Below are 14038 nucleotides of genomic sequence, written 5' to 3'. Positions count from 1 at the left end.
GGGTCTGGCTGTCTCTCTTGGGGCCCCTTCCCCCTTCCAGCGGTTTGCTGGCCATCGCTGGCCATCCTCGGGGTGGGAGTGCCCCCAGATTCTACCCGTATCAGCACGTGGCCTTCTTGTTGGGTCTGTTTCTCTCTCTGTTTTTTAGTTAAATTTTTGTTTTATCACAGGGTTGGGAGAGGGGGAGAGGGAGAGAGAGAATCCCAAGCCGACACACTGGTGAGCCCGGAGCCTGACGTGGGGCTTGATCTCACAACCCCGAGATCGTGACCTGAATCAAAACCAAGAGTAGAATGCTTAACCAACTGAGCCCCCCAGGGGCCCCCCAGGTTTACTATTTTAATCATTTTTAAAAAAGATGTTATTTATTTATTCATGAGAGACACATGAGAGAGAGAGAGGCAGAGGGAGAAGCAGGCTCCATGCAGGGAGCCCAATGTGGGACTCAATCCTGGGACCTCGGGATTACACTTTGGGCCGAAGGCAGACTTTCAACCATTGAACCACTCAGGCATCCCAATTTTAAGCATTTTTTTTTAAGATTTATTTATTTATGATAGACAGAGAGAGACACAGGAGGAGGGAGAAGCAGGCTCCATGCTGGGAGCCCAGGCTCGCACCCCGGGCCAAAGGCAGGCGCTAAACCACTGAGCCACCCAGGGATCCCCAATTTTAAGCATTTTTAATATGCGTACAATTCAGTAGTATTAGGAGCATTCATGGTGTTTGGTCACGATCACCTGTCACTTCTAGAACTTGGTCATCGTCCCAAACTGAAGCCGTCCCTGGGTGACACGGGCTCCCCAGCCACCCCCACCGGCTCCGTGGTTCTGCCGGCCTCTGTGAGCCTAGCTATTAGGGTGCCTTGTGTAAGTGGACTCATCCCGTGTCTGTCCTCTTGCATCCCTGTGCTTCAGAAGCATCAGATCCGACAAGACAAGACTGAGACGCATTTTTGGCCCAGACCAGCCGCTGTAGCAATTCAATTTAAATTAATTAGAACACAAGTTAAAGAAATGTAGTGTTTCGGTCCAACTGGCCTCATTTTGAGTGCTCAGTGGGCACGTGTGTCTCGGGGCTACCATGTGAACAGCATGTGCACAGAACGCAGCTGTCCTTCCAGAATGTTCCGTGGGAGCATACTGTTGTGGGCTCGAGGACACGAAAGGGTTATGGCCACTGACATCATGGGACCTGAGGCCGGGATGTTTTTTGCTGTTAGGGCATCGTGGTTGTCATTTACCTATTGAAGAAATGTGAGTAAGTACGAGGATGTGTGGGATCCGCATTGACCTGCTGGTGTTGGTGCTCTGACTGTGGGAGGAGGTGTCCTCGTTCTTACAAGCACTCAGTTGTTCGGGGATTTGGGGGTACAGGGGCGGTGGTTTGCTCTTGCACATTCAGAAACACTGTATGCACACAAAGCCAGGGAGTTTGCATGGTCTGTGACCACTGACAGCCCAGCTCTGGGGTGCGCGGTGGACACTGCCTTCGGTCCAGGCAGGGGTGATGCTGCTCGGTTCCTGCTGGGCCGGCTGTAGCTGCCGATCCTGGCTTGTCCTTGTCTCCCATCTGTCCCTGCATCTGCATTTCCAGCAGCGGCACACACTGTGCAGGTCTCGCTCTGTCGAGCCCTCGGCCTCAGGGAATGGTTAGTGATGAGGATGACCACTCTGAGGTTCAGAGACCTGTCGGCCGTGCATGCTGCTGGCCTTGCCCTGGGGATGCCCTTGCCAACTGCACTGGGTGGGCGCACCACTCTGGCACCCCCAGCGCTCACTGTGCCATCTGGGTACCCACCCAGGCGCCCAAGCCAACTGTCCCTGGTCTTGCAAGTGGGAATCAGTGGACAGGACTAGAACTTGGGGCTGGAGCCACTCCAAATCCTGCTCTTCAGGCCACCTGGCCTGCCACCCCCGTGCGTCTTTACCAGCATCTCCTTCGTGGGGACTGCAGCCCGCGATTCTGTTCAGCCTCCAACCCTAAACTTCCTGCCCCAGTTGCTTTGCCAAGCACAGTGAGTGTGGGAGCTCAGATGTCAGGGTACTGGGTGGAGGAGGTGCCCTGATGATGCTCTGGGAACTCTGGCCCCTGTGGGTCCTCTGGCCTCCCGCCGTGACTGGGCTCCACAGCAGATGGCTTCCATGGGGGTGGCTCCTGGCTCTCGGTTAAATAACCGGGGCAGGTCTGTGCCCAGGAAGGTGGTGGGTGTGTGTGTGCGTGAGTGTGCATATGTGTTCATGCTCTGTTTTTGCTGACTCAAGACCAGTGTGTTTCCAGTCATGATCGTCCATGCAGGGTCCTCTGGGCAGGGGTGAGGGACAAAGGGTCATGGGTAGTGGCCAAGGTGAGCCGGGGGCGCCCGTGATGTCCGGCCCAGTGGGACTGCGAAGGTGAGGGAGGCTTCCCGGGCAGGGCTGCACGGTCTGTGCCGGCTCCTGCATCCAGCATCAGCTACCATTACGGCCACTCTTCTTACAGACCCTCTGTGCTCAGTGCCCTTCTCTTGTCTTTCTAGTTCCTCTGCCTGAAGAATATCCGCACCTTCCTCAAAGTCTGCCACGATAAATTTGGACTAAGAAACAGCGAGCTGTTTGACCCTTTTGACCTCTTCGACGTCCGAGATTTTGGGAAGGTGAGTGGTCTCTTCCCCTGTATCTGGTGGCAGTGGCCAAGCGCCCACCCAGTGCAGGGTCCAGACGGGACAGGCCCGGCCCCTTTGTGCCAGAGCGCATGGGCCTTTCCACCCTCGGGTGGGCTCACGACACCCAGGGTGTGGTCAAGCATCGAGAACCGAGGAGGGTGGAGGAGAGCGGGGTGTGGACTCGGACAGAGCTCCAGTTCATGACGGGAAGTGGGGCAGGTGATGGGCCCGGCTCCTGAGGGTTGGGTTGAGATGATGCAGGTACATTTATCATGGCTCATGAGAGGAGCCATGGTGATTAGGCCTGAAGCAAGCAGAGCTGTCTCTGGCTCTGAGCATGTGTTGGGCAAGGACGGGGTGGTTACCTGAACCCCAAGCTTTCCTGGAGGTGATCCCCTAGGCCCATGGCAAATGACTCCAAAATCTCCCCATGTTCTCAGACGTGTCACCTGGTGACTGTCCTGCAGAAACCCTGCTGGCGCAGGCCAAGGTACCTGAGGCCAGGCAGGTATAAGGTCTGAAGGCTGGCAGGGGTTTCAGCTCCTGGGTGAGCTGGCTTTGTGCTGAGCCCACCTTCATGGCGACCGGACATGTCAGGTGCCATCTGAGAGCACGGCAGGTCCCAGGTCACTCCTTCTAAATGGCTGGGCTGGGGACCATGGTAGCTTTTGATGGATGGAGGCTGAGGAGGATCTCATTCTGTGCTGCCCGTAGTCCGGGTGGTGCCCCGTGTCCGTGTGCTCTCTGAGGCTGAGAGAGCTCCCCAGGTGGCTGGCATAGGCACTGCCCAACAGCCGCTTTCTGGACGACCCGACGAGCCAGTTCCTACCTGCTGATGGGAAATAGCAGAAGATATTTACTGCTTAATTTATCTGAGGACCATTTTCGGGGCCTGGGTGTTTGAGGAAGTGTTCTATGAATACATGATTTATGAGACGTGTTGGGGAGGGTGTGGGGATTTTGTATTTGCTGTGGCAAATGGTGAGAAGTCTGTTCCAAGAGGAGAGCTTCCTTAAGGCGCTGCGAGGTGTCACATTACTGTACCTAGGACTTTCCCATGAGCCACCTGGCCTGATGGCACTATCCCCTAGTTCTGAATTCATTGGAAAGGAGATCCAGGGACTATCCGGGGGCCTGTCCCTATGTGATCACCACTTCGGGGTTTCTGTTTCCCCCCCGAAAGTGCTCACCCAAGTGCCTGCTGCTGCGGCGACCCTGTGGGGACTGCAGGCCACCGTGCTTCCCAGTGCCCTGGGGCACATGTGCTGGGCGGGAGCACCATGCAGGTGTCCTTTCCTGTAAGTGGGCTTCTCAGTTCCTGCAGAGCTGCTTTCCAGTGGATTGGATCTCCTCTCCCCATTCCTCCTTCTGCACAGCAGTGTCCTGGGCAGGTGGGGACCCAGTGGATCTGAACTCTGGGAAGGGGCCTCCGGAACACCCACGCGCCCATATGCACGCACTCTTCACTCGTGCACACCCGCAGTCATGCACATGTCCTACCTCATGCACATACGTGCACACTCGGGAACATACAGGCATGTATGTACTCATGCATTGAACGGCTAATTAAGCATACGGAGAAAAAGGATACACTGGCCAAATTCGTTTCTTGGCTGGCGGTTAAAATGCAGATGATCCCGTCTATAATTCCACTTTGGTTTTGATTTGCTGCAGCTGAATGCAATGTAAGATGTACATAAACTTGGATCGAACTCTCAGAATATGACCCACCAAACTGCGTGGCCACGCAGCTCACAAGGGGGTGCCCCTCATGCTCATCAGAGGTTCCAGTGGAGCTGCTTGGCTCCGAGGATGTCCCAGCTGCAGGCAGAGGGGCTGCGTGGAGCCGGCCTCTGGTTGCCCACGGCGCACTGGGACGGTCGCTGGCCAGGCGCTGCCTCTCTGTGGCCTCTGCTGAGGGAGCCCAGGAGTGTACCCAGGCTTTGGACCGGGAGCCACGGTGGGGGGCGTGGGGAATGGAGGTGCTGTGATGCCCCAGACCTGGGTGCTGAGCTGCGTGTGGGGGCTTGGTTCGTACCCTGCTCGGAGCAGTCTCGGCTTTCAGAAGAGCAGGGCTTGGAGAGAGCTCCCCCATCCCACCTCTGCTCTCCACGTTGTGATGCTCCAGGTGGACTCCTTGAAAATCTGTCCCTGCAGCCTGGCTGGATGACATGGCGGGTGCCACGGTGCTTCTGACCTCCGTTTGCCTGGCCGTGGAGGTGGTGAGGAGCCCTGCCCTCTGTAGGTGCTCCTGAAATGCTGAGCTTGTGTCACTGCCCCCCCCACACTCCCCCAAACCCCCCAGGTTTGGCTGGAATGGAACTAGAGCCTCAGAGATCTCAGGCCTCTGATTTTTTTCCTCTTTTACTGATAAAATAAGTTTACATTTTTTGGAAAGACAGAGCCAGAGAGCTGAGCACATGGACTGTGGACCCTTGTAGGCTGGGTTCGAGTCCAGCAGGTAGCTGTGCCCAAGTGACTGACTCAGTTTCTCTGAGTCCTGCTTGCGAAATGGTGGCAAGGACACCACCCTCCAAGGTCTGCTGAGCAGGAAGTAGAATTGTGTTTGTGGAGCACATAGCACCAGGCGAATGTCCCCGGAAGCTCGCCTCCCTTCTCATTGATCCTTTGACCTCTTGTTGGCTGTGTGGGAGCCACATAGGAGCCACGTGGGGCTCCAGGCAGAGCCTGACCTGCCCTTCCTGCCCCGTCCTCCCCATCCATCCGGCTAAGCGTCCTTCTCATTGAGCTCCTCCTGCCCTGCACATGTTTCTTACCAAGATAAACTTTGGTTAGTACTTCCAGGCCAGGGGCCAGCGGAGGCTCAGGGTGCTGGTACATGCTCTCCCCGTGGGGGGCCACTGTCCCAAGTCTGTTTTGCTTGGCTCATCCGTCCTGATGTCCAGGGATGGGATACAGAACACAAGCAGAGCCCCAGCCGGTGGCTGGCCTGCTTTCCTTGGTACCTACCCAGACATGGGGACCCTCCCACCGCTGGAGTGGGGCGCTGTGCAGGGCGCCCCAGTGCATGGGGAGGGCAAGCTGCTGGCAGGCTGCTGACGGGGAGCATGGCTGGTTCTTTATTCAGGTGTTATCCTCTGAGATGGGCCTGGCAAGGAATTCCTTGTGCACAGTCCCTCTGGGTACAGAGACAGGGTGCAGGTTCTGTGCATCTCATCAGGGATGTTTGCGGAGGTTTCCCACGGCCCCGGATTCGCTGTTTGGCCTCCAGCAGCTCAGCTGGGACAGCATGGCTGTTCCAGATGGGCCTGGTGGTTCTCACTGATGTCAGACCATGAAGACGAGACCGCCCCCTGACCCCCGCTGCTGGCCCTGGAGCAATGAAAGTTCCAGTGGGCAGGGAGGCAGCGTCTGTTCCACTACTGGACACAACACTCTGTAGGGTCAGAACTGACCCTTCATCTCCTGGGTGGGTGAGGCTAGGGGGTGTTAAAGGATTGAGGTCTAGAGCCAGGTCTCATTGCTGCTGACCGGAACCTGCCTAGAGCCCGTGAGCCTGTGTGGAGGGTGAAGTAGAAGCTGACTCTGGGGAAGGGGGTTAGGACTGGCTGGTGCTGGGCTGCCCCGGCCTGGTGTGCAGGGCCAGGGCCTGGAGGGGCAGGTTTCTTTCTCTCTCCTTGCTGGTTGTCTTCTGCTTACGGTCATGGGATTCAGGAGTGGAAAGGATCCTTATGGAGTAGCTGGTTAATTAGTCTCAGGCTGCTTTAGAAATTTCGAGATTTTTTTCCCTTTTTTGGGGGGGGGGTGGGAAATTAAGGTTTGTCGTATTGGGATCCTGTCCTTGTCCTGGTTTCATTGTTCTTTTTCTAAATAGCTACTTTTCAGCTTTCCATCCCCCAGTGTTGTTGGGAGTCCTTCCTTGGGGAGAAAAGGCATCTGTGCATTCATTCATTCCTCCGTCCACCCACCCACCCACCCATTTGCACACCTGTCTACCTACCCAGCCACCTACCCATCTACCTACCCACCCCCCCCAGCCAGCCAGCCACCTACCCACCCACCCATCTACCCAGCTACCTACCTGCCCACCTATCCACCCATCCACCTACCCAGCCACCCATCCATCGACCTACCCACCCACCCAGCCACACATCCATCTAACCATCCACCGATCCATTAAGCACTTAATTTACCATGTATTTGTGAAGCACTCACTATGCCACAGATAAAATGGAGAGAAAGTCTTGCATGGCCTTTGCCCTCGAAGCAGACACCCAGATTAGTTCCTGTGCTATCGATTGTACAAAGGAGGCTTTGGTGGGGTGGGCAGGTGGACCCCTGGAGACCCTCGAGGGCTGTGGGAGCCCTGGGTGCAGCCAGCCACTGAAGGCACGAGTCCTGCTCACTAGGGGAAGCCAGCCAGGTGCTTTCCCGCCTGAGCCTTCTCTCGTGTGGGTTCTGTTGGGGAAAGTGGTGGAGGTGGTCAGCAGGACAGAGAGGGGTTTCCTGTCCACTAGACCGGGGTGGGGATCCAGACTTGGCAAATACAAAGCTCCTCGAGCTTTCCTTTCTGCAGAGATAACATGAAGGCGGTTGCCTTCCTGCTTCCTGCTCCTGCCATGTTCACTCCCTTTCCTGGGCTTACCTGCAGGCTGCCCGCCTGCTCCCCATAGCTGCAGGGCCGCCTTCCTCCCCTCTTGGGGGTCTCTGTCCAATCTCACTACTGAGAGTGGTGGTGCACCCCCTTCACTGCCTGCTCCCTCGGGTGCAGCCCTTCCCCTGTCTAAGCAACTCATACTTTGTCGGTTTGCCTGTCACCCTCCACCTCCTGGCCATGGGGACTTTGGTCACGTCTGTCTCCCAGGTGTCTGGGGTCGAACCCGGCATGCCAGGGCACCAGTCTGCCTTTGCCCGAATGTGTGGCTTTTACAGGAGAAGCCTGGGAAGCCTCTGTTGGGGACTTGGAAGGGTCCCTGGTGTCCTGGGTGGGTCAGCTGCCCTGCTGGAGCCTGGGGAGACTGGGCATCTGATGGCCTTCCAGGAAGGACCTACCCCCGGGGTAGGACCCATTTCCAGTGTGTGCTGCCTGGGATGTGCAGGTGCCCCTGGTCAGCTGAGCTGTCTTAGCCTCCCTTTGGGTGGAGCCGACGACCCTAGAGGAAGATCTGTACACCCTCTGACAAGTGGGTTTAATTCCCCGATTGATTATTCATGACATTTTCTAGCTTCAGATATTTTAGAGGCTGTGAAAGCTGGCCCTCAGCAGGGCTGGAGGGTGGACCCACAGGCCGCTCCTTGGTTTAGTGTGGAAGCTGGGCCTCATCGGGAGCCCCGTCTCTGCCTCCCGCCGCATGCCCCGTCTTGTCCTCCTCCTGCCAGTCGCAGTGGCTTGCAGGTGCGGGACTCCTTCCCGGCTTCCTGAGGTCCACAAGCTCCTGCCGTCCATCCTTCGGGGACCTCATCAAGTAGGGAGGAACTGGGGCCCAGAGAGAGATGCGTCTTGCTTGGGCCCCACAGCGACAGTGGAACCGGGGGCCTGTTTGGGTCCTGCTGGCAGAGGTGGGTTCTTGGGTATCCTGCCGCCCCCTCCCTTCTGCCAGGTGAGGCAGCTATGTGCTGGGAGCCCTGAAGGGCGGGGAGGCCAGGCCAGTGTGGAGGCCGGCGGGACAGCGTGGAGGCTCAACGCTGTCTGGAGAGAGGCCAGAGAGGACTAAACAGGAGAGAGCTGGCTGTGGGCTGTTGAAAGACGCAGGGCAGCAAATGCTTATCTTTGCACATGAAGGTCAGAGCAGATGTGGATGATTCCCACCTGCAGTGGGTTTCCAACCACATTGGGTCTCTCAGGAGGCTGGGAGGAGGCAGGGAGGGCAGGGCCTGCCGAATCAGAGTGAGCCTACTCTTACCTGCTTTCCATATAGCATTTGCCTGACTATTTGCTTGAATAAAGGGCTCCCAAGAGGCTAAAAATGTAGTCTGAGGGGATCCCTGGGTGGCTCAATGGTTTGGCCCCTGTCTTCCATCCAGGACGTCATCCTGGAGTCCCAGGATTAAGTCCCACATCAGGCTTCCTGCATGGAGCCTGCTTTTCCCTCTGCCTGTATGCCTCTGTGTCTCTCATGAATAAATAAATAAAATCTTAAAAAAAAAAAAATGTAGTCTGAAAGCAGTGGTCCCTTACAGCCCAGGACCTCCCTCCCCAGGATTGGGGCTCTGGGGCACAGGCCTGGTCGCACCTGTGGGATGACGGGATGATGTCCTGGGTGTGGGGGGCAGGGGCACGTAGAGCCTGGATCTGCAGCCCTGCCCCATGCCTGCTTGGCTTCTGTCTCTAGGACACAGGTGCCCTTCCTCTTCTCTTGTGCCTTAGTTCCAGCCCCTGGCTCTGCTTGGCACCCTCATCTGTCAGCCTGTCTGTACCCCCACTTGGTCCCCCCGGGGGTGGCAGGCCTGGCCCACACCCCCCAGGGCCCAGGGCAGGCATCTGCCCACTGAGCCCCTCAGCACACACCTCAGCACCCCAGCAGTCTGCTGGAGTTGGCCCACGAGACGGAACTGGCTTGCTCTGCCCTGCTGTCCCGCTGTGTGTTCCTGCGGTTGCCATAACCCCCTCTGCACCATCAATACCTCCCACTGCTGTTCTGGCAGGGCTGGGGCTTCTAGAAGCTGGGTGAAAGTGGGGCCACTGAGACAGCTTTCAGGGCCCCGGACGGAGTGGGGCCCAGACAGCCCCGGGCTGGGTTCAGATGTCCCCTCACCCCCTTGGGCCGTAGTCTCCCCATCTGTAAAGTGGGTTTGCACCGCCCCCAGAACTGTGAAGTAGGACCTGGCAGGGTGTGGCTGTGCGTGCTGCTGTCGGAGCCCACAGCCCTCAGGGCGGTGCCCTGTCCCCACCCCTGCTGAGCAGGTGGCCGGTGGCCTTGGCAGGGGGCAGGGTGCAGCCGGTGGTTCTTGCCACCACCAGCCTCACCAGCCTGTGCTGTGTCAGCCGCAGCAATGATCTCCCTTCTTAGCATCTGCAGCAACGATCGTGTCCCCGGGCGCTGTCTGGTTGGGGGAGGAGGTGGCAGGTGGCCTCGGTATCGATCGGACACCCCTTATCGCTGCACCCTGGCCCCGCGCCGCCTCCCGTGTGCCCTCCTGCCTTCCTGTGTGTTCACCCGTGTGTGGAGTGTGGAGGCCTCTTGGACACGGGCGCGGCGGGGATGCTGCCTGTGGTCGGCCAGGCCCTGGCCTGCGAGTTGGCTGCACACCAACTGAGGCCATGGGGAGTGGGAGCAGCCTCCCGCCGGTGCCTCCTGTTACCTGCTGGCTGGTGGTTCGGACCGCTTGCTGGAGAGGGGGAGAGCCCCCGGCACACCTGCAACACTTGGGTGTGCCCCCCACGTACGCACATGTACGCTCCCCTGCACGCACCTAACCTAACGCAGGTGCATGCGTGCATCTGGGCGGAGTCAGAGAGGCCCTCCAATGCTGGCCCCGCTATTTCCTGACCCGTGGGAGTTCCAGATGTGACTGGTGGCTGCCGCGGCCTCCATGGTGGCATGTGTGTGTGTGGGGGGGTGACAGGCCATGCCCTGAGGGGTCTGGGCCTGGCCCCGGTGTGGGATGGTCAGGGCCAGTGTGTGAGGCCAAGGGGCCCCTGGGCCCTTGTGTTGGTGCCTCCAAAGCCCCGGGCGGGGTCCCGGGGAGGCTGTGGCATCCAGACCTGGCTAGGTGTCTGAGAGGGGCCTTGACTGAGGAGCAACCACTGCTTGTTGGCGCCCTGCTTGCTCATGGTTCATTCTGGGGGGAGAGGACTCGGGGACCTGGAGTCTGGGTGCGTGTGGTGGCAGCTGACACACCTGACAGGCCGGGGATGGGGTGGGGAGGGTGTGCCCAGGCCTCGCTGCATGAAGGCAGGTGGCTGCTTGCCGGGTCTCAGTTTCCCCATCGGTGAGCCCCCGTTGCCTGGATGCCCCATTGGTGGTGCTTGTCAGGGGCGTGCCTGTCGTCCCCGCAGAGGTCGGGTGGGGGTCTGTGTCATCCTGTCTCTTGAGTCTGCTTTACCCGGTGTGCCCCACCCAAGTGGCTGAGAGCTAGCATTTTCTCAGCTCAGCCTGGCGTGACTCATGTGTGCATTTTTGTCTGTCCGCAGTTAATTAAATATTAATTGGTTAATTGTTTCTCCCCAGTGCCCTGAGACATGGTTTCTTTTGAAGCCTTGACAGTTTGATGTTTGCAGCAAAAACTGCAGAACGGACTACGGCTAGAGGGAAAAAGTAGCAAAATGTGAATAATTAATGGTGACAAGGTGTCCTTTCTTGGCACCCTGGGCGGCCCTTCTCGGGCAGTATTGGTTCTTGCAAAGGCTCAGAGGGGCTGTGGCCATCAGGGACCAGGCACTGGCAGCAGGGTGGGGTTTGGGAATGGGGGGCGGCTCCCCTGAATCACAAGGAGTGCGGAATGACTGTGTTGGGGGAGAGGCCCCATGGTGGTTCCAAGAGCTGTACCCCCCCCCCCCCCCCCACTCCGCCCCAGCAAGGGTGCAACACAGGCTTCCCACCCTCTGTCCCATTCAGGGATCAGGGAGTTTGGGTTGGAGCCCTCGGCTCTGTATCCTGGGTGGTCCATTTTGACTTTCATTCTTTATTTTTTTATGTATTTTTAAAATCTGCTTTCTTTTTTTTTTAAGATTTTATTTATTTGAGAGTGAGAGAGCACGCATGCATGAGTGGGGTGGGTAGGAGGAGCAGAGGCAGAGGGAGAAGCAGACTCCCTGCAGAGCAGGGAGCCCGACGTGGGGCTCGATCCCAGGACCCCAGGATCAGGACCTGAGCCGAAGGCAGATGCACCCACAGAGCCCTGGTGCCCCAACTTTAATTCTTAAAAAAATTTAATGTGATAAAATGGACATAACATAAAATTGATCATTATAACCATTTTTTTTGCATGTTCCAGTGGCATTGAGTGTGTTTGGGGTGTTGTGTGCGATCCGATCGCCATGGTCTTGTTCACAACTGTTTCGTCACCCCAGAAGGTTGCTGACTCCTGTCTCCCATCCCCCATCTCCTGCTTCCCGTCTCCCATGCTCCAGCCCCTGGCAACCACCCATCTATTTCCTGTCTCCATGGATTTGCCTTTTCTGGACGTTTCCTACGCATGGAATCGGATCACATGTGGCCTCGTGTGTCTGATTCTTTCACTCAGCATCCATGTCCAGAGCTCACCCACGTCGTGGCACCTGCCGGAATTCCATTCTTTTTTTTTTTTTTAAAGATTTTATTTATTTATTCATGAGAGACACAGAGAGAGAGGCAGAAACACATGCAGAGGGAGAAGCAGGCTCCCTGTGGGGAGCCCAGGATTACACCTTGAGTCAAAGGCAGACGTTCAACTGCTGAGCCACCCAAGTGTCCCCAGGATTCCATTCTTTTTGAAAGGTCGAGTAACAATCTGTTGTGCAGACACACCCGCTACCGTGTACCTGTCAGTCATCTGTGGATGGACATTTGAACCGCTTCTCCCTCCTGGCTATTGTGAATGGCGCTGCCACGGACACAGGTGTGTGAATACCTGTTTGAGATCCTGCTTTCCTTTCTTTTGGGCATCGGCCCAGAAGTGGGATTGTGAATCCTATGGTAGTTCCACATTTAGTTTTTTTGAAGAACCGCTCTGATATTTTCCACAGTGGCTGCACACTTTGCATTCCCACCAGCGGGGCACAAGGGCTGCAGCTTCTCCACATCCTCGCCAGCACTGGTTAGTGTGTGTGTGTGAGAGAGAGAGAGAGAGAGAGAGATAGCCCCCTAGTGGGCGGGAAATCATATCTCACTCTGGTTGTGATTTGCATTCCCCTCGTGGTTCATGATGTTGGGCATCTATCTTCTCTTGTGCGTATTGGCCATTTTTGTATCTTTGCCCATCTTCCAATCAGTTCCCTGTTGTTGAGTGGTAGTAGAAGTTCTTTATATATTCTGGCAATTAACCCCTAAGAGGTCTATGATTCACGGGTACTCTTCTCCCATTCTACTCTTCTGAGAGTATCCTGGGATGTGTAAAAGATTGTAGTTCCGATGAAGTCAGATGTAGCTGTTTTTTCTTCCGTTGCTTCTGTTTTTGGCATCCTGTCTACAAGTCATTCCAAATCCAGTGTCATGAAGCTTTTTTCCTACGTTTACTTCTGAGAGCTTTATCATTTTATGACATTTAGGTCTTTGGTCCATCTTGAGTTAAATTTTTTTATTTATAATAGAGTTTTTAAAAAGATTTAACTGGGGACCCCTGAATGGCTCAGCGGTTTAATGTCCACCTTTGGCCCAGGGCACGATCCTGGGGTCCCGGGATCGAGTCCTGTGTTGGGCTCCTGGTGTGGAGCCTGCTTCTCCCTCTGCCTCTCTCTCTCTATCATGAATAAATAAATAAAATCTATTAAAAAATTAAAAAAATAAAAAATAAAAGATTTAACTAATTTATTGGAGAGAGAGAGCAGAGAGAGAGAGAGTGAGCAGGAGAGGGAGAAACAGACTCCCACCGAGTAGGGAGCCTGACTCAGGGCTTGATCCCAGGACCCTGAGACCATGACCTGAGCTGAAGGCAGATGCTTCACCGACTGAGCCCCCCAGGTGCCCCTCGAGTAAATTTTGTATATGGTGGAGGTCACCAACCATGTTTTCGTTTGTATGTGGACACAGTTTCAGTTTTCCCAGCACCCTTTGTTGAAAAGATTATCCTTTTTGCGTTGGACTGTCTCAGTACCCTTGTGGAGAACCATGTATTCGAGGGAGGGGGAGTGTTTGCTTCTAAGCCAGGGCTTCCACGGGAGCGGCAGCCAGGAAGGCCCTGCGCAGAGCAGAAGGAGAAGCGTGCACCGAGTGGACACATCTGCTGGTTTGTCTGAGAAGAGTCTGCCCGGCCAGGCCCCGCTTCGCTGCCTCAAGGTCCCCATCCTTAGAAGTCACCCAGCCCCAGCACCATCCCCTATTTGGGGCGCTTGGTCCACTTAGCACCTCTGCTTCCCCTTCCCGGAGTGTGAGCCCAGGCAGGTAGATGTCTGTTCCTGGAGTCACGGCTTTGCCAGAGCCAAGGGAGGAGAAATGGCTGGGTGGCATGCTTTCCCCTAGCTCAGGGGGCTGCCCCCCCCCCCCCAGGAAGAGGGGGAGAAGGTTCCAGTGGCTGCAGAGTGAACTGACGCCAGAGGGGGCCCAGGTCCCTCACCAGCCCTGCATGGTGCAGGAGCACCGGGGCCCAGGGTTCGTGGCAGCCAGAGCCCTTTCTGACCCCGTTTGATGTCTGGTGGGCATCAGAGACGTGCACTTGCCTGCCGTCTCCCACCCGCTGGACCTGCCAGTGCTGAGAAGCACTCAGGCCGACTGCTATGCACAGATGTCGTTAGAACAACCCTCACGTCCAGCGCTGGTGGCTTAATTTCCATGAAGAATGAACATCTTGGCCGAC

At 56.5% G+C, this 14038-nt stretch overlaps 1 protein-coding gene across 1 annotated transcript in view; it reads left to right on the top strand.

Annotated features, from left to right (window-relative positions):
• VAV2 (vav guanine nucleotide exchange factor 2) overlaps window positions 1–14038 on the top strand; it is a 160295-nt gene that overhangs the window by 29939 nt on the left and 116318 nt on the right. The window contains 1 exon segment of the mRNA XM_038548841.1: window positions 2519–2635. Coding sequence (XP_038404769.1) covers window positions 2519–2635 — 117 coding nt within the window.

Source organism: Canis lupus, chromosome 9 (assembly GCF_011100685.1).
Source record: "Canis lupus familiaris isolate Mischka breed German Shepherd chromosome 9, alternate assembly UU_Cfam_GSD_1.0, whole genome shotgun sequence".
Taxonomy (NCBI): Eukaryota; Metazoa; Chordata; class Mammalia; order Carnivora; family Canidae; genus Canis; species Canis lupus.
This window is presented reverse-complemented; position numbering and strand designations above follow the sequence as displayed.